A 19,362-nucleotide genomic window follows, 5' to 3' on the forward strand; every position below is an offset into this window, starting at 1 on the left:
TACTCATATAAAATGCCGGTTTGGCAGTGAATCATCAACAATCACTCAAAACAACAGTATCCTAATGGTGCATTCAGTAAGTAGTGCATTTTCCGGACCATGCTTTCCCAGCTCATTGATGAGAAAAGACAGCATATCCAAAAGCTTCCTTCAGATACAAGGAAGTAGCCACCATTGTTTCCTTCCCTTTGTCTCTCTTTTTAAAGACAATCTAAATACAACTTCTGGTTTCATTTCCACAATATGTTTTACTATTTGTCACACAGTAATAAGGAAAGACTCCTTGCCCACGAATGCCAACTTTCTGTGGGATCTGCAATGCAGAGAACCGCTCTCTTTCCAGCTGTCACTGACACTCCTCTTCAACAATACATAAGCCTTTTTAAGAGTTGCGAGATATGCAAGGGCTTAAGGATTTCTTCCCTTCATACTTGCAGATTAATGCAACATTTCAGCTTAAAATGATATATTAAATTTCAACAGAACTAGAACTGCAAAAAAAGCTGGAGATTTCTATATTCTTGCAAAATTGCCTGTAGCAGAAATTCAAATCTGTGCATTCAAATAATGTCTGCTAACACTGAAGCACATTTCTATTACAGTTGTTTCTCAGCCTGCAATGAGATATCAATGATGTAACAGGACAATTACATGACATAAGATTAAATAAAAATAAAATAGTACACAACACCTAGAGCCAGGTTTCTTAAGGAACCTCCTCCTTAAGTAGGAGAGAACTAAACTAAAGGGAAATATTTGCTAAAACCACTTATTTAACTGCAATAAAATTATTTTTAAAAAATCATCTCATACAATATGACTTCACATACAAAACTGCAAAACTGAGAAAAAACAAAATTCACATGTTCTAAAACTTGTCCCAGTACTAAACAGTCAGATCTCACTGAGATTAAGACTACAGCAAAAATACTGTATTAATGGAAATGTGCAGATCTGAATGACTGAAGGCTATGTGCCAAAAGAACTGAATCAAGAATATGGGGAGTATCTGTTATACTAATAAATGAAATTTCTCCTGCTCATCCCTTGTTTTGGTTTCTCCTCTCTATGATGGGCATATTAACAGCAAAGTAAATATAAAATTCAGTGTACAGAAACCATCCTCTCTACTAAGAAGTTTCAAATCTCCCAGTGGAAAATAAAAAAATTACAGAGAGGAGAGCATGATGAGTCTGATAAATACACCCACACGTAGTATCTATTTTCTTCAATTACCTATTTACTTTCATTAGCACTTTATAAAAAAACCTCATTAACAGAAAACTGGGGAGCTTTTCATTTCAGAGACAGTCACCATCATACCTACGGCCCACCAAAAAAGACCTTCAAACTAAGGCTTATCTGTAGTGCATTCTCACTATTTTGGGAATGGAGTACAGAAAAGGTGGCTCATCCACCTTTTCAATTCTGTTACGGATATTAATCCATCAAACTGCAACACATTGCAAGCCTAAAAAATGTGAAAATTTAATTTTCTATTGTGTGTCAAATAACATGCTTCAGAGTTCTGCATGGTTTTTTGTGAGCTTCTCACAGGAAATTTCCCCTCCCCCTCCCCCAATATAATAAATGCTTTTAAACAACTAGTGCAGGTAATTTACCACTAAGTTGCCACCTCACACTTTGCAATGACTGAAGCTTGAAACTTGTTTAGCACGAAAGAAGCCCTTCATTCTCTTCAGGGTAAACAAATGGTTAACTTCCCAACTGGAGAAGGTTCAGTCTCAGTGTCCTTGCTTCACAGTAGGATAGTGACAGATTCCAGGAAAAACGCAGCCAAGTAAGGAAAACACTTCGGTCAAGCAAATATATTAGGCAAACCTCAATGTCAAAAGCACAAAGACTGGAATAGCAGAAGCCTGCACTGCAAAGTTAAAGCCTAGTTACTTTGATAGAAATATTTTTTCTCACATAGAAACCCTCAAAAAAGTCTTGGGAGGTAAAAGAAGTTGGTTCCTCAATAGCTTGAAAGTTAAAAGTCAGCGTTGCATCAACATAGTTAAAAAATAAATCTGTACTTGAGGCTACAAAGCACTATGTAACTAATAAGTTACAGTATATTGAAACTGAAGATAAAAGGAAACCTTGTAAATATTATAAAATCTTACAATTAAAAGCTAGATAATTGTCTGCCTTCACACACAATAATCAAGGAAAATATCCAACTCGGATGTTATTCTCTGTATCATTACTATCATCAAGATGTTGTTACAGTCAAGATTTAATGAAGTCAGAAGGGTAAATAAAAACTATTTTGAGGACATCCTTTCTGTTGTACTGCTTAGAAAGACCTCTTCAGAGATCATTGATTTCATCATCATTTCTTACTACACGTGTTAAATACTTCTATTGGAATACAAAATCACCCCATAAGTTAACAGAACAACACATTCCCTTGTAAAAGGATATGAATTTTATACATGCATGTTTTAAACACCTGAATTTCAGGGCCACTTCCATATTAAACAGAAAATACAACCTAAATCTATTCACTACAAAAAAAAAAAGTATTTCCACAGAGATAAAAACATGAAGGAGCAGGGAGAAGAAAAAAGTCAAACCCATGAGAACACAAGAGCAACATTTACAGGAACACAGCCATTTACAAAATGCCTTTTTTTTAATGGTTGCCTTTCAAGCTGTGCCAATACTACAACAAACATAAAAGATCTGCCTCCCTAGCACATTTAGAAGAATAAGCAATTACTGCATTAGAGAAAATAGGCTCAGAAATTTCCACCAATTGGTAACTGGCAGCAAAGCAACTTTTCATGTGCCAAACCCCAAAAAGCCCCTGGGCACCAACCTCTACATATACCAGCAATGAACAAACAAATTAAAAAAAACACCCTACAGCCTCAAACTGGGGTCAGCCCTTCACTTTGGGGAAAAAGAAACAAACAAAAAAACCCAGAACTCTCCATCTTTCCAGATATGCACTAGAAGGCTTTTTTGTAAGGGTGTTTAAAGCCATAGGTCTTCTCTCTGGGGCACTACGTTTCATGACCACTCAAAACACAATTTCACTATGGTTGTGCAAGCAAAGGCTCCTTCCCAAAGTCTACGGTAAAGCAAAAGGCCCTTCTTCCAAATGGAAGGGAGGTCTCCACATTTATTCACTACTTCTACTACTGCTGAAAGTGTTTACACAGAGAGTCAGCTGTAAGGAACAGCTATTTGCAGGCTGTTCCCAGTGAGAACTAGGGATTTCTCAATCCTGCTTGAGAACACTTCTACATCCGCAGTCCAAGTTGGATTATTGCCTTTACCAGAGAAAGGCAGGAGGAGGTACTGCAGCAATTAGGAATTTTATTTTGGAGTATAACCAGTGATTGGTCATCCTCACTATGGACTGAAGACATTATCCACCATGAGTGATGGTAACATGCAAGCAATATATGTGAGATTTAATGTTAATTATTTTTATTGTTCTCTGAAGCGCTACAGCATCTTCGACATCAATGCAGATCAGTTAACTTCTACTGTATTAACAATGTAAAAGAAGAAGTGAATGTGAACTGAGTTTCCTTTCCTGACTTGTTTGAGAAGACTAAAAGCATCTTATCCAAGACAGTAACAGAGGACTTCATGGCCAGAAGAGACTAATTACTGCATAATAAATATCCTCAAAACCATTTTATTATGAATTGAATTAAACATGACTGCAAAACATTTCAGATGTTCCTAGGAAGGATTCTGTCTTATGAAGTAGCATTAACAAACCTCATTTAAAATCAAACCTATTAGAAGACCTAAAGAGCACATTATAGTGCTGCCACCAAGTACTGAAATCAACAGTCTCAGTGATGCATTTGCCTTGCTACATTTATTACCAAAATCCAGAAGTTATTCTTTTCATGTATTTAATTATAAGAAGTGTGTCCAAGCACACAGAACATAACCAGAGACAGACCTCATATCGAGGCCATCTAAGTGCACTTGTTCTGCAATACATTTCCTAGTAACCCGCACCACAAAAAAGTGCTTTTAAAGCAGTCTGTAGGATTACAACCATTATAAAAACCTTGACAATAAAAATTCCCACATTTCTGAATACAACTGAAACTTCTACAAATAGTCCATGCAAATATATAGGCATGCAAGTGTACAGAAATACCTGTTGAATGAGCAGGGATACTAATATTTAGTCACCAGGACAATAATCCAGGTACCCAATACCAAATGTGATCTGCTTTGCAGCCTGTGTTGCTCTATTACTAAAATCACAATGCTGTCAAATCAGTGTCAAATAAAAGTGTCAAGTATCAAAGTCCTGTTCCATGAAGGGCTGAGTCATTAACCTGACTGACCAACAGCAAATATATCCCTGACACTTTAAATTGGTGCAGCAGAACATTTTGTGGGCCAATCCTCTGTATTTCTGCAGGAGAATACTGACCTACCACATCATTAATCCTGGCAGCATGTTTTTGCAGTGGTAAAATTAAACGCAAAAAAGAAAGTTGCAGAGATGTCACCACCCTCCCAGAATTATTCATTTCAGATAAAATTCTTGACCTTAGATCATGTCAGTTACTGCTACTTGAGTAGCAATCTATGGAAGTGAAATGGAAGGAGGCATCAATATTTTTCTTCTACCAGTCAGCACTATGTAGTAGTCTGAAAACAGGACTCTGCTTCTGAGAACACAGAAGTATTTTAAAAAGTTTCCTTTCAAATGTTTCAAATAAATTGTATTACTAAAGCAACAGGTACTTTTTTTAGCAATGTAACAGGGTTAGCATAAAAATATTTTTTTTACTTAGAATATAACGATCAACTTATTTTGCATTACATACAATTCTAATTTTGTTGTATATACTAATATTTTAACACAATTTTTTAAAGTTGATGTTTTCTAACGGTCCTTATTCAGACGCAGGTTAAAGCATGTACAGTAACAAGAATTCAAATTACGAAAACAAAGCAGCTTAGATTAACTCACAGCTATTAGATGGTCACAGCAGTTTATTCTCCTACCTGCTTTCCGTCCAGTGTACAAAGTCTCTTGACTACACCCGAGTCTAATTTAATGGCTTCGGTGATGTCATTCAAGACCTGTTCAAAGGAGTGAGCAGTCTTCTTATTCAGCAGAATTCTCACAGCTTTACGTGGTTTTACTCCACTCCTAATAACAGTCACTAATTTGGGTTTAATGAAATCTTTACTCTCCTTCACTTCACTCTTTGTGGATGTCAAAGATGTCAAGGATCGACTGGATCCAGTCCTTATGTTCACACACCAGTTCGGATTGACGTTCTTGGTGTAATCAACTTTGCGATATGGTTCATTGGATGCACACACATAACTTTCACCTGAAAAGAAGATGACATTTGCACAATTTAAGGAGGTTTGCAACTACTTTTTGTCAATCTGAAAACAAACAAATAAAAAAAAACACCCAAATTTTTCAGGAGTGATTTTCCTGTATTTCAACTACAGGTCATATTAAATATAGGACTGTAAATTATCGGAGCTTTCCACCCAAACAATACTCTCATGGAGTGGTTTCAACAGGTTGCAAAAGGCCTCTGGTTAAGAAATAAAATAAAAAAATAGTAAGGGGTAATGAGGAGATTGAAGATATTTCACGTTTCTTTTGGATTCTGAGTAATTTTACAAATGCTTAAACTACTTGAGTTAACAACACAACATTAAAAGCATTTTCCTATAGCAAATATGCAGGTCCTTCCCTTTATGTTCCTCAGTCATATGTACACACATATATATGTTTATCTTAAAAATAGCAACTTTTAACAGAATAAAATCCAAGCATCTCAAGATCCTCACCCTGAAAGACACATTAATCTACCAGGACTTGCTGCCTTTCTACCAAGGATACACTGTCGAAATGTGTTCACTTCAGGATTTTTTAGATCTACAAACACCTGTTGAGGCCACAAATGAGTCTTTGAGCCTATAGGAGTAAAATAGGACATCTACACTTCCCCATTTTTAATTTCTTATCTAATTCAAAGTCTGCACTGCTGAAGTCATAAAAGGGAGGTCACAGGACAAAAAAACCCGTTATCACAGGTTAGTAATGCACACCTTCATATCAAATTATTAGTGGCACCAGTCATGATGCAGACTTAAAACTGGTTACTCTTCTCCATTTCTTGACAGAATGCAAGGCTGGAAGATAATTAAAAAAAAAAAAAAAGGAAAGAAAAGGGCAGTTTTCAAACTGCTGCTTGTTGTTTTCCATAACTCGTAACATCTGACAGCAGTATTCAAGATGTAAACCATGACAAAGAACATCTTAAAGTCTGGGTTATTTATGCAAAGCATATCCTTAGGGTGTCACCAAATGACATCCCAAGACTTTCTCAAAGAGGGAGAGCTTTGCCAGAAGGATGAAAGGTTAAGCATTCCAAATTGACAGAATACATCACTCCTCCAGGCAGAAGAACTACCTATATCTTAAAAAGCTTAGCCTGTTCTAAGATTAAAGTTACACACTCGAGGTCACTGGTGGAACAAACTAAACTCACCTCTTACATACAGAGCAAGACAAGTCAAGAGTAAACATACATCTACTGGACAGTATTGTACGACTCACAAAATGTATACCCATGTTTAGATACATACTAGAAAACTTTAAAACAGTACTTTTACTTTCTGAACTCTAGTTTGGAGAGCTGATTTATCTTAGAAGTTGTATAGCTTATTCTAAAAGCAAGATGTTAAACTACTTTCAAAGCCCTGAAGAATTACTGTGAGCTGAAAGACCTTTCTATTCCTTTTCCAATACTAATTACACTGCTTTCTAATTTATCTTGTATTTAGACCTTCTTGAAAGTCTACTTGCTGTATTTGAAAGAATACAGACTATACTGAAGTCAAGTTAGCAATGAATTGGTTTGGGAAAGTCTGGCAGCCAGTTCTGCCTCCACAAACATCACTGGGACTGCACTCCACTGAAGCATTAAGAAAAAATTTGGTGTGAGGTTCTGTGGATGCCACTGCCTTGTCTGTATTCTTCCTCTTCACTCATCCCCATCATTCCTCCTCATATTTGTAGATCAAGTGGTGCACAAAACAGAAACCAATAGGGGTAAAACCAGACTCCTCTTTCCCCAAAAAATTAGCCAAAAGAGAGGAGATGTTTTCACCCCGTAAACCCCTTGAACAGGAGCTGCATGCTGCATGCACACTAGCACTAATTTATAAGTAGAGGGAAAAAACAACCCCAAGCTTCACACAGCTTTGTAAAGACTGTGGTGGTCTAGAAGCCTATGCTGCCCCTGAGCTGCATGCTAAGTTGTAACAAACCTCCAAGCAATCTCATTTTACCAGACCTGCTCTGAGCAAGACATTGGACGAGATGACTTCAGAAAGTCCCTTCCAAACTAAGTTATCCTATCATGCTAAAGATGTTCACAGTTCTCTTTTGACAGCTGTTTCACTCATCTATCCTGTTACTGCAAAATAGCATGAGATATTCAAGTTTTGTTACAGCAGCTCAGCTACAATAGGAAACAAAGGTTTCTCCCTCTGCATCCTCTAGATTCAAAAGGCTACACTTGTTTTCGGAACAGTTTCTAATAAGCCATGAAGTTGTCCTTCTCTAAACACAGTGCTACCAAATAAGAAGCATCTCAAAGAAGCTGGTAGTTCTAATTCATGCCAACAGATTTTCTAATTATACCTGGTGGTCATTGTGTTATTCTCCCCTCTACAACTACTTTACTGTATGACATAGAACCCCGGCAGGGTTTAACCCCAGATGGCAACTAAGCATCACAGCTGCTCGCTCACTCCTCTCGGTGGGACAAAAAAGAGAAAATCAGAAGGGTAAAACAAAACTCAGAGGTTGAAATAGAGACAGTTTAATAGGTAAAGCAAAAGCCATGCCTGCAAGTCAAGTAAAACAAGGAGTTCATTCACCACCTCCCATGGGCAGGCAAGTGTGCAGCCATCTCCAGGAAAGCCGGGCTCCATCATGTGTAACAGTGACTTGGGAAGACAAACACTGTAACTCTGAACTCTTCTTTCTTCTTCCCCCAGATTTATATGCTGAGTATGAAGTCATATGGTCTGGAATATCCCTTGGGTCAGTTGTCCCAGTTGTGTCCTCTACCAGATTCATTTCCTCTGAGCCTACCCACTGGTGGGATGGTGTGAGAAGCAGAAAAGGCCTTGGCTCTGTGTAAGCACTGCTCAGCAATAACAAAAACATCCCTGTGTTATCAACACTGTTTCCAGCACAAATCCAAAACATAGCCCATCCTAGCTACTACAAAAATAATTAACTCTATCCCAGTCAAAACCAGCACAAAGTCTTAGGACATTTTTTTCCCATGCTAAACTTTTTATGGATGCACCTAGTGAGTGATTTGGTTTTGTGTTCGTGTGTTTGTTAAGAATGCCAATTATTATTTAAATGAACAGAAGGTAATTTAATCATTACTATGCGTGCATAATATCAGATATTCAACCATGTAAAGTCCCTGAGCACTTGCTTTGAAGTTTATTGATCTGCATAAGACTTTGGTAATATTCAATCATACTCCGGTAATAATTTATACATAAATAAACTTGACAGCATCCTATACCTGCAAATACATCTCTGAACATGCTGAGTGCCCATAGCATCTTAAAGACTTTACATTAGTTTTAGCACATGAAGTCACCTTTTACTTCAGAGTAACCTCTTCAGTACAGCCTGCCCAGCTGTGTGCAAAAGTGTTTTAAATAAACTCTACAAAGTACCTCAGAACGGACTATCATTGAGCATGTTCAGAATTATCCTTTCCAACTCATAAACAATGCAATTCCAAGGCCATTGAAAAAAAACAAAACCAAATCACAAAAAAACCCAACAAATGCACACAAGGTAATTCAAAGTTAAACCTCAGGCTGAAGTTTAAATTAACAAAGTAAAAAAAAAATCAGAATTAAAGCTATTCAGAAACAGGCTCTCAAACTTGAAATAAATCAATTGCTTTAAATAAAGAAGTATGGGTAGAGAACCAAAGGTCCCTTTGCTAGAGGATTTACCACAGAAGAGTTTCAATATGCTATGCTGGCTTTGGTTTTTATGGACTCATAATCCTAAAAGGAGCATCTTTTTACTATCATGGAATGTGATCTATTATCTCTCACAGCTGTACTACAACACTCTGTTACAAAATTTTTGGTCAATATTAATCCAAAAGGATTTTTATTTCTTTTAAATAGTGTAAAACTCTTTGACCTCTACTAGTTCCCTTGCTTGATGTATGAATAAAATACTTTCTTGATTATCTCAATAGGTTGCAAAGCAGAAAAAAATCTGCAATTTTTCTTGCTATTACTTTTCCTTTAAGCAGAGGCCATGATTTCCTTTTTTCTGGCAAACAAAACCTAGGAAGTCCTTTCAACTTAAAACAATGTAATACCTTAAAAGAATAAATATCAAATTATTTGTTTCAATCGCATTTAGCCAAGCCTTAAGTTGAAGCACGAACTATTTTAGCTTAAAAAAAGAGAAAAATCTGGCAAAATGGATTGTTAGATTTCCTACAATTGGCAGACATGGGAATGCCTAATTACTTGAGATGTGTAATATATTACAGATTGTTTAGTAAGTGTTTTAAATTCCACGCCTGCTTTCATACACCAGTCATATAAATAAACTTAGTGACACAGGTTTTACATGGAAAACAGATTTTACTACTACATGTGCAAGGCAGGCACATATGGCAGGACTAGAGCAAGGACTGTAAGTGAGAAAACACATTCACTGCTTGGTTCATGACTTAAAAGACAAAGGATGAAGTTTTTACTACTTAAACTTCTAATGATTTCACCACAGCCAGGACTTCACCCACACTTTCTACGTTCTACTGAAAACCTTGCAAAATACCAAAAGAAGAAAGAAATGGAATATGATTTGGAAGCCAACTGCTTCTCTATGGATAAAAAATGGTTTTCTAGGAATGAGTTAAACATTGATTTGTTTGGTTTAACAGGGGCCTACAATTGATTATTCAACAGAAGAAAAAAAATGGCAGGGGTAATTTAAATCGCACATATAAAGTTAACAACAGGAAACTTTCCTACAGAATGGTGCATTCAAAATGCCTGGGAAAACACCACCCCTCAGTAAGCAGGCATTAATTTTTGAATCTTGTCCTATTGTTTAAATTATTTTAGTCATCCTCCAAAGTAGAAAATGCATTTATGTATGTTTGTTTAGAAGAAACACTAAGTCATTTGTAAGAGTATTATCTCTCTTTTACATTATATTTTGTAGGTAAAAACCTGAAAATGCAATATTATAACCAATATTTCCTCACAGCTTTAATGTAAGACCTGATTTTAAATCTGCCTGGCATTAATTCATGTATAAATACACACTTCTGATAATCTGCACAATCTTCCAGAAAACCAGTATTTGTAAAATATAACACGTGGTACTTCTTTTGGGGGGGTGGTGTTTGAACCAAGAAAATTGATATCAAATATTATTAACAAAGTAACAGACACCTTTACAGTTAAAAATCACATAAATAAGTTTGACTGTTTCACTGACCACCCTGAATGAGCTTTTTCATGTGTCTAACCTAAATACATATCATCCCATCACGAAGAAAATCTTTTCTGAGACTTCAGTGGCATTTTGATCAGGCTGTAGGTTTTCTTTTTTTTTCAGCTGTAAATCTACCAGCCCTAGAAAGTTGACACAAATCCAAAAAGAGCCATAAATAAATACTTCAAATATTTACATTGCTGACTTCAATATGGTCAATTTTATGGTTTGAAGGCCCACTTTCCACTTAAAATATTGCAATTTGCATACTTGCTTTAACTAGCACATAGTCACATCAGTTACATTACTGAAAATAAATACCATGTCTTTAGCTTACAACATTAGCATTAACATGAATCAGCTCCCTAAGTTTTAGGTCAGATCACAAACTTAGTTACTAATATTACATTGAGATTTACAGGTAAAGAAATAAACTATAGGCTAATGAAGTAGAAAGATCTATTAGGCTACGCTTTCTTCTTTTTATTTAAATGCAGGAAAAAAAAGCAAGAATTACAGACGTAGGTTACATCTGGGGCTCTTGAGCCCAGCCAAACTATTCTACAGCAGAAAGCTTAACCAGGCTAGAGAGCAGTTTTGGCAGAAGAAAATCTCCTTATAAGTTCACATTATAATATCAGAGTTTATGTGCCATCCATCCAGTGCTTTGTGACAGTACCTGAGCAATCTAAAAGTGCCAATTCTTCCATGAAGAAATCCTCCTACCACCAAAAATTCCTCAAATAGGGCATATGCTCACTTAAAGAGGAGTAACATCTGCTGATATTTTGGGTCACAAAATAATCCACAAATGGAATAAGTCTACTTCTAAGTCTTATTAACTTTAGAAAATCAACTAGAAGACATGAAACATTGCCTATTAACAAGGAAACACTACCTGCCTCTAAATAATTTATCTGTACTACATTAATAACCAGATACACTATCCATGAAGCAAGACCTGTGTGTGCTGTGTATATGGTTTAAGCACACTGTCCAGTTTCAGAGAGCTAACAATCTAAACATAACACTTGCCATTCCCTCACAACAGGAAAATACAGATGATAAACACAGAGAATGGATAAAAGAGAAAACAAGACTACCTTGGTCAGTCTGACCAACCATTAGCCATAGATCATCAGTTGCATAAATACTATTTTGCTTACTTAAAAACTCATCCACTTTCTAACTTTAGGAGACACAGCAGAGTACCCTTTTTGTGTTCTGTAACACAAAGCCAAGCAGAATTCCAGAACAGTATATTTATGGCACGTATAAAATGACTGATCTAAAAATAAAACAACCCCTTTTATGAAGGATTAGGTTATTTCTCTTTCCTTCCTTCCTTTGAGCAACTTCCCTCCTCATCAGTTTCTCACAATACACTTTCACATCACCTCCAATAACCCTGTATAAATCACGATCTTTCCTCATCTACAGCATCTGAAGTTCCCCATGCACTTTTTAAAACCTGGGATGACAACCCAGGATTTTAGCAGATGACTAACTGCTACTACTTCTCTTTTGACTTTATTTAGACAAGAGGTTCAGATGACAGCTTCCCACAGGCTTTCACAGAATCACAGAACAGCTGAGGTTGAAAAGAACCTCTGGAAGTTCAACCCCCTGCTCAGGCAGGGTAAAAGCTTTCAAAAGACAGTCAATGCCACCTGGTATCAAACCCACCTAATAGCATGTGTGTTCTCCACAGTAAATAAATAACTCTTTTCCAGGAAGTTACATTTCCCCCACCCCTGAAACTAAGAGATGCAAAGTGGTAGAATTATTTTATTTTGCAGATGGGAAGTTAACCAACAATTTCATCTGTATTTCACATCCACACCCTGTTGCTCCAGAACTGGGTAACTACAGTGATTTGAACATAGACATGGAAGCATATGTTTTTAATCTTTTTTTAATCCTTCTTTTATCCTCCGTTTTTACCCTTCTTTGTTCAAACTGCTACATTTGCCTCTTTTTTAAAGTATTACAGCTTCTGGCTTTAGCACAGGAAGGTAATAACACCACCTGAAAGAAGCAAAAGTAAAAACTCCCTTCTCTGTGTTACCATATGCTTGTCCTGACAAGAGAAAATATATTCTTGACCTAATATAACAGTGCACATTGGCTAGAATCACAGATACTTACGCAGGATTAAAATGTAGTATGCAGTAACAACAACAATGATCTAAGGCAGTAAAAACTTGGATTGTTCAATATCTCGTTCCAAAAACATTCTCTTACTCTGTATTAGTGAGGCAGAGCTCATTTCTATAAATCAGATATTGCCCTGTACTACATGTCCTAGCCATGCACAAGGACTGCCCCGCTCAGATCCTTCCCACCTCCTGCCCAAAGATTTCCCTAGAGATGCCTGTTGACTGTGTGCACAACTGTGCAGGCAACACTACTGACATTTTATAAAGGACTGTATTAATTAAGCATTGTCATAGAAAGAACAAAGACTCTTAGCAATGTTTCCTACCTAGGGAATGTGAAAGATTCCCTATCACATGCAAAATCAATACAACTTTTCTTGCCAGTAATAGAGTCTACACTTGGTTTCCTCTACCAAAATCCAACAATAACTCCCAACTTCGTAGCTGACCTTTACAATCAAGATTCCCCGTCTTCCACTAACAAGACAATGAAAACAAAGAATAGTGAGACAGAACATGACTGACATCCATGTAAAACACATTGCCATAGGACTAAAAACCTACATCGTTCTATTACCATTGTATCATGCTTTAGGAAGCTTGCATTTTAAAGGAAAACAGAAGGATACAGACAAATAATTAACTCTGACAGAAAATAATAATCCATCTACTATTCCATTTTTGCTACTGAAGAGCAAATCTAAAATTACACATGGAATCTCCTATTCTAAACTAAACAGTAATATAATGTCTGAGAGTAAAGCTGAAAGAAAAAAAAACATAAGAAAGTCCTGATAGTCCCAACCCCCATTCTCTCTTTGGATCTGCCTGCTCAAACAGACCAGAAGCAGACAATGAAATTCTTCCCTCCTCCCTTTCCAAGATCAGTGAAAACTGTCAAACTCATGAGCCATAATGTTTCCTAATCTACAGGGGCTGGGAATATAAATTATATTTGCCTAAGGCTGGTCCAGCAGAGCACACTTTTTTGATTGTCACATCCAGTTAGGACAAGCAATATGCTTACAATACAGCTTCTATTTTTGACTAATAAACATGATCTGGTCAAATTTTTAACTGACTAATCCTCAGTATATCTATGCATTAGCTATTTTTCTCTTAAATTGATAACCAGTAAAACAGATTGCCAAATCTAGCCAATCTCCAAAAAACATTCAACAGTGACTCAATTCAGCTAGTTTGGATCATTATGATACAGAATTTGATCTTGCCAGCCTTTTATATCCCTGACAGATACTAACCTGATAAATGGCAAATAAGCCTTAAAGAACTTGCCTTCACTGGGGCATGCCAATGTCCAAGAGCTACACCCACATGTTCAAGCTGAGGGAGGTTTAATGTAGATCTTGTTGGCTTGGCAAGATTGCTGAGTGCTCACCCTCTGCTCACTTCATAGATCTGTCACTACTGTACCTGAACTGCTGAGACTCCATGTCCCAGTTCAACAACACTGATAATGTGCCAACTGACCAGTCAGTGAGGTATTGCATCACACAGCCCTGTTCCCTCTGGTGTTCAGCCTGTAGCTGGCACACACTACAGCACTTTAATTTTATTTTCCTTTCTGGAAAAACTAAAAAGCAATACAGCAAAACACCATTCAAAACTACTTCTGATGCTACTGCAGTTCGAGCTTTAGGATAACACCTATGTTCAAGTATTTATTCTAGAGCAGAAATTCAAGCCTGCTGTGCTGTAACTACAAGAAATAAAGAAAATAAAAACAAACCAAATCTCTTCCAGCATCTCAAGAACAAAACAGTTGGCAAGGAGCTCAGACAATTTCAAGGAATGATGGAATCACTATTTGTTTGCTTTCCTTTCAGTATATACTTTCCTTTCTCTGTGTGGTCATTAGACTTACACTGGTGAAATTTTTAGTAAGCTAATGGGAGAACATACTAATCCAATTATGATGCTGTAGGATTTTCTTAAGATTGCTGAAAGTTGTATTGGTCATGGATAGATGGCTAAGTAATTGGGACTCTTTTTTTCCCACTTTTATTTCATTGAGAAAGCATGGAAGTGGCATTTTGATTGTGACATTTATTTTGCTTTATTCTTCCAGTGAAGAGACATGGCAAAGGTTATGCTTTCAATAAACATTTGAAGAGAAAACAAGTAGGTTTTGCTTTCAGTATTAACTTAATGTTGTGAGATTATACACTGTATTTATACTGTTGACCAGCAAGTAATTTTGTCATAAAAAGCTTGGTATCGTTTCCACTGCAACATTTCAAAAGTCAGCCCAAGTTGTCACTAGTTTATCTGATTTCTGTTTCATTTCCTTTCACTACCATCACCACTTCAGCACCTCGTATTTTTTGTTAGGTATGTCTAAATTAACCACCAAATCATGAAAAAAAAATTATTTCATTTCTTTTATCATCACAGGGTCAGCATTTCACTCTGCAATCACTTCACATTTCCTCCGTTTTCACTGTGGAACAGCCTAATGGTAGACCAGATAATGGGGAAAGCCCTCAGGCACTATTACTATTATGAAATGCACTTTCATGTGTATCCTTTTTGAGGGAGACCCAGTTGATGCAGCAAATGCTGTAAGCTCTCCCTTTCTTCTCCATGTTGTGGAGTGGCTGGTTCCTAACTCCCAGTGCCTTTGCTGGTGGATCATAAAAAGGTCTTCAGGTTCCCTTTCCCATCAATTCTCCAGGTGTGATTCAGCATTGCTTTGAAAAGGGAAGTTTCCAAATCAAAGCTTAAAGGATACACAGCTGAAAGCCCAACAAGCAGGCTGCATTAGAAGGTCTACAAATCTTACTTCTTTATTAATGCAAATCAGCTACACCTGCCATACAGAGTCACTGGGTCAAAGACTGCAGTGGTTGATATATTAAATACCTGAGGACAACCATCAAGTGCAAACTGATTGTGAACCTCACAGTGTGCACAACATAACCAATGCATTTGAAAAGCACGTAATGCTGAGCTTAAACTGTATTTTCATTTTAAGACAGCATGTGAAAACATTGAAGAATTCTGCCCCTCATTCCAAGAATTATCATTCCTTACAAACAAGGGGCTTATGTTTCATTCTGAAAACAGTACTTCTGGCCCCATTTTGAGACAGTCAAGTGCTGCTCTGATCAGATTTACAAGGTCCACATAACCTTAGCAGCTAAGTCCCATTATCAAAAGCTACTTAGGAACAATTCTCAAATACATCAGATTCTCTAACATGATTTTGGAAAGTCAGACAAGGTAGGTAATTCCCTGTATTACCATGGACTCTGATCTCATTTGAAAATAGGACTTTACACCTGTTAGTTTTAATATGTGGTAGGGTGTAAATACCTTTTTACAGCACTGGGGCTTTCTCTTGGAAAGCTTAAGCCACTGTGAATCAACAATGACACTTAGAGACTTAAATTACAGGATGTCCCTCTCTTACAAATGGAAAGTAGCCAAGAACTTTACTACAGTTCTTGCAGATGAAAAGGGCACCTGCTGCTTAACTACCACTGGAGTCAACCCCTGCACATGCAGACAGCAATCCTCGGGGTTACTGGAGAAGTGGACGGTCCACATCGGGAAAACGAGGCCTACTGCCCCTCAAAGCAGTGGGCAACCCATGCCACTTGCCCACAAGGGTTCTGTGGCTGCCAATTTTCAGCAAGGCACCATCTCAGCTTTGATCCAGACAGCGACAGGAAAGCTCACCCCAGGGAGTGCCTGCACCCCACCACCATGTCCCACGGCCGCCTCTTGCCGGACTTAGCCATGCCCCCTCACCTTCCACCAGCTCGTCCAGGCTGGTGAGCTTCTGGCTGCCATCGATAGTGTAGATGGTGCGGACCCCTTGGGGCAGGTTCACGTTGTCCGACAGGGAGCGGGTGAGCTCCACCAGGAGGGCGTCGAAGGAGCGGAAGCGGTCGGGGGAGATGGCGTACACCAAGCCCTTGAAGTACCTGTCCCCGTTGCGGTAGAAGCGGGCTTTGCGCGCCTTCTTCTCCGAGCTGAGCGCCTGCAGGGTGCGGGTCCGGTAGAGGCTGCAGTGTGCGCTGTGCGCCGGGCTGGGCACCAGCCCATTGCCCCTCGGCCCCGCGCCGCCGCCGGACCCGGAGCCGCCGCGCCGCGGCCCGGAGCGCTGCTGCCGCTTGTCCCGCTCCTCGAAGTGCTCCAGCTCGATGCTCCGGTTGCTCGCCATGGGGAGAGAGCTGCCTGCCCGCCCCTCCCGGCTCTCCGCTACTGGCTGCTACGCCTGCCCCCCGCGCTCGCAAGGGCTCCGGCCGCCTAATTCAGCATCGCGCCCGGCCCCGCTCGCCGGGAGGGCTGCGGGTGAGCGCGGCGCCCGACCCGCCCCGCAACCGCAGCCGCCGCTACCCGCTGCTGCGCCCGCCGCCGCGCACAAAAGCATCCCTCATGCCCCGGCACGGCACCTCCCGACTACAGGCGATGCCGGGAGGGGAGCGAGAGGCTCGGGGGAGCCCCGCGGCCGCGCCCCCGCGCCGTGCCCATGCAGGCTCGCACAATGCTCGGGTACCCTCCGCAGCCTTTCCCCTGCTGGCTCCGCCGGGCAGCGGTGGCCGGGGCCGGAGCGCCTATGCCGCCAGCTCCGGCGCTGCTCCTGGCTCCGGTCCTGGCGCGGGGGCACCGGGACCGCCAGTCGGCGCGGGGAGCGGCGCAGCCCCGCCGGCTCCTCGGCGGGCAAGGGCGCTGCTGTCGCCCGCCTCGGAAGGGAAACAGCCGCAGCGGATCCTGCGGGAAGAGCGCGCTGGCGGCCCGGCCGCTGGCGGTGGAACGGGAGCTGGCGCTGGAGCGGGCGGGGCTCCCGCCGGGCCCCCGAGCCGGGCGGGCGCGGGGGCGGCGCCATCTCGGCTCCGCGTCCGGCGCGGGGGCGGTGCCGTCCGCGGCGGCGGGATCGGGCGCAGGGAGGGGTGGGAGAGGCTTGTGGGGGTGAAGCGGGATGGAAAAGGGGGTTCTTCTAGGGAAGAAGAACGAATTTGGAGGAGCAGCTTTTCCGCAGGGGCAGCGCTGCCCTTCTCGCGGCGACTCTGGCGGGAGCGGTCCATGGACACCCCCACAGGCGCACCAGCGGAGCTGCCTGCCGGCTCTCTCCTGGCTTCGCTTGGGCTCAGTCACTAGGTTAAAACGCTAAAAATGCCCCTAGGGCTCTTTCTGTATGGCCTTCTGCCTAAAATACATCCCCTGGGACGAAAATGACGCATCCCTGTCATTTGCCGAATGCAGAAACTGTTTCACAAGGGCGCGTAATGATAGGTCATGGGATAATGGCTTCATACTGAAAGATACTGGGTGTAGATTAAGTATTAGGGCGAAATTTTTTACTGCGAGGGTGGTGGGGCCCTGGAACAGGTTGCCCAGAGAAGTTGTGGTTGTTTTATCCCTGAAAGTATTCAAGGCCAGGCTGGATGGGGCTTTGAGCCACCTGGTCCACTGAAAGGTGCACCTGCCCGTGACAGAGGAGTTGGAACTAGATCATCTTTAAGGTCTCTTCCAACCCAAACCGTTCTGTGATTCTATCATTCTTTGATTATCCTTTTGCATTTGTGCACGCCACTGATGCGTTCTGAGAAACCAAATAACCCCATTCATACAGTCTAAACCTCCCAAATGTACTGCAGCCCACAGTTCATGACTTCCCCAGGGATCTTATCAGTGCTCCCAAGGTTGCTCAAGTCAAATTCACTTTTGGTAGAAATTGCCAACAAATGCATTGAAATAGATGCAATCTCATTTTTCTTTTACTTATATTCAACTAATACAGAATATATTTTCTTGGCATAACGATTACGAAAAAAAACATAGAAGGCATTTACAACTACCTACAGGTTTTCATTTTTTTTTAGGTCTTGCATTGGAAGGTTCCAGTTGTGTTATACCATTACAGGTGGTCACAGTTTCTGCTCTTTTGCCCAATATTCTTCTGCTCTTTTGCCCAATATTCTTTACCACACTTCTGAGGGTGGTACACTTTTTATGTTTAGAAATACCAATAAAATCAAGCACTGTCTCACTATTATTACTAGGCTTCTTACAAAGTAGATCAAACAACTAGCTACAATATTCCTAAACACAATACATGGAAAACATCTGTGAATTTCACTTTTTATTGAAGTGCCAACTTATGCGATGCTTGGAAACATTCACAAGCAAAAAGAAGTGGTAAGCCATGGTGCTGGATTATCTTCTCCAGTGGTAAAATCAAGAAAAGGAACAGAATGAGGGGGGAATTTTGTTACATCAGGGAATGAATACACCTACGAAGATTAGATATGCAGGTCTTGCCTAGGAACCAAGACCCAGCAGCCACAAAATTGTAGGAATCAACTTTCTAGACTGGTTTTGAAATGGTTTCTCATCCTGTTTGCAGGCAAAGTTACACAGACAAAGTTCAAACTCACTTGTGTAACTTGTCTCCAAAGTGTATTGGTCTTAGCTGTGAGGCTGTATTTTTTTCCAAATGGTACCACACTACATGAGCCTTTGCAGAACAAGTCACATTACTTAGTTCAAACCTCAGCTGAAGGTTATTTGGACTAACCTTTTTCAATTTGCTCAGAAGCAGACCACAAAAGCTCATGGAAGTTTAATCCCCCCTTGTACACACCTTCTGTCTGCTCCCAGCTCTTAACTATTGCCTACTGACCTCAGTATAGTGCT

General features: G+C 40.1%; 1 protein-coding gene across 7 annotated transcripts in view; it reads right to left on the minus strand.

Annotated features, from left to right (window-relative positions):
* Positions 1-17,450, minus strand: part of DCLK2 (doublecortin like kinase 2) — an 85,542-nt gene extending 68,092 nt beyond the window's left edge. For 6 of the 7 annotated variants that reach the window (XR_003535748.1, XR_003535747.1, XM_027692693.1 and 3 more), the window contains exons 1-2: positions 16,471-16,885; positions 5,002-5,336 (exon numbers count right to left, since the gene is read on the minus strand). Coding sequence is in view for 4 of the 7 variants with exons in the window: in XM_027692693.1 (XP_027548494.1) it covers positions 5,002-5,336; positions 16,471-16,885 (750 nt within the window). In the remaining 3 variants the exon portion in view is untranslated. Of the gene's footprint in view, positions 1-5,001; positions 5,337-16,470 lie in introns of all 7 variants that reach the window. The other variant, XR_003535749.1, reaches the window with a different exon arrangement.
* Positions 17,451-19,362: the final 1,912 nt, after the last annotated feature.

Source organism: Neopelma chrysocephalum, unplaced genomic scaffold (genome assembly GCF_003984885.1).
Source record: "Neopelma chrysocephalum unplaced genomic scaffold, ASM398488v2 Primary Assembly neopelma1_88, whole genome shotgun sequence".
Lineage (NCBI taxonomy): Eukaryota > Metazoa > Chordata > Aves > Passeriformes > Pipridae > Neopelma > Neopelma chrysocephalum.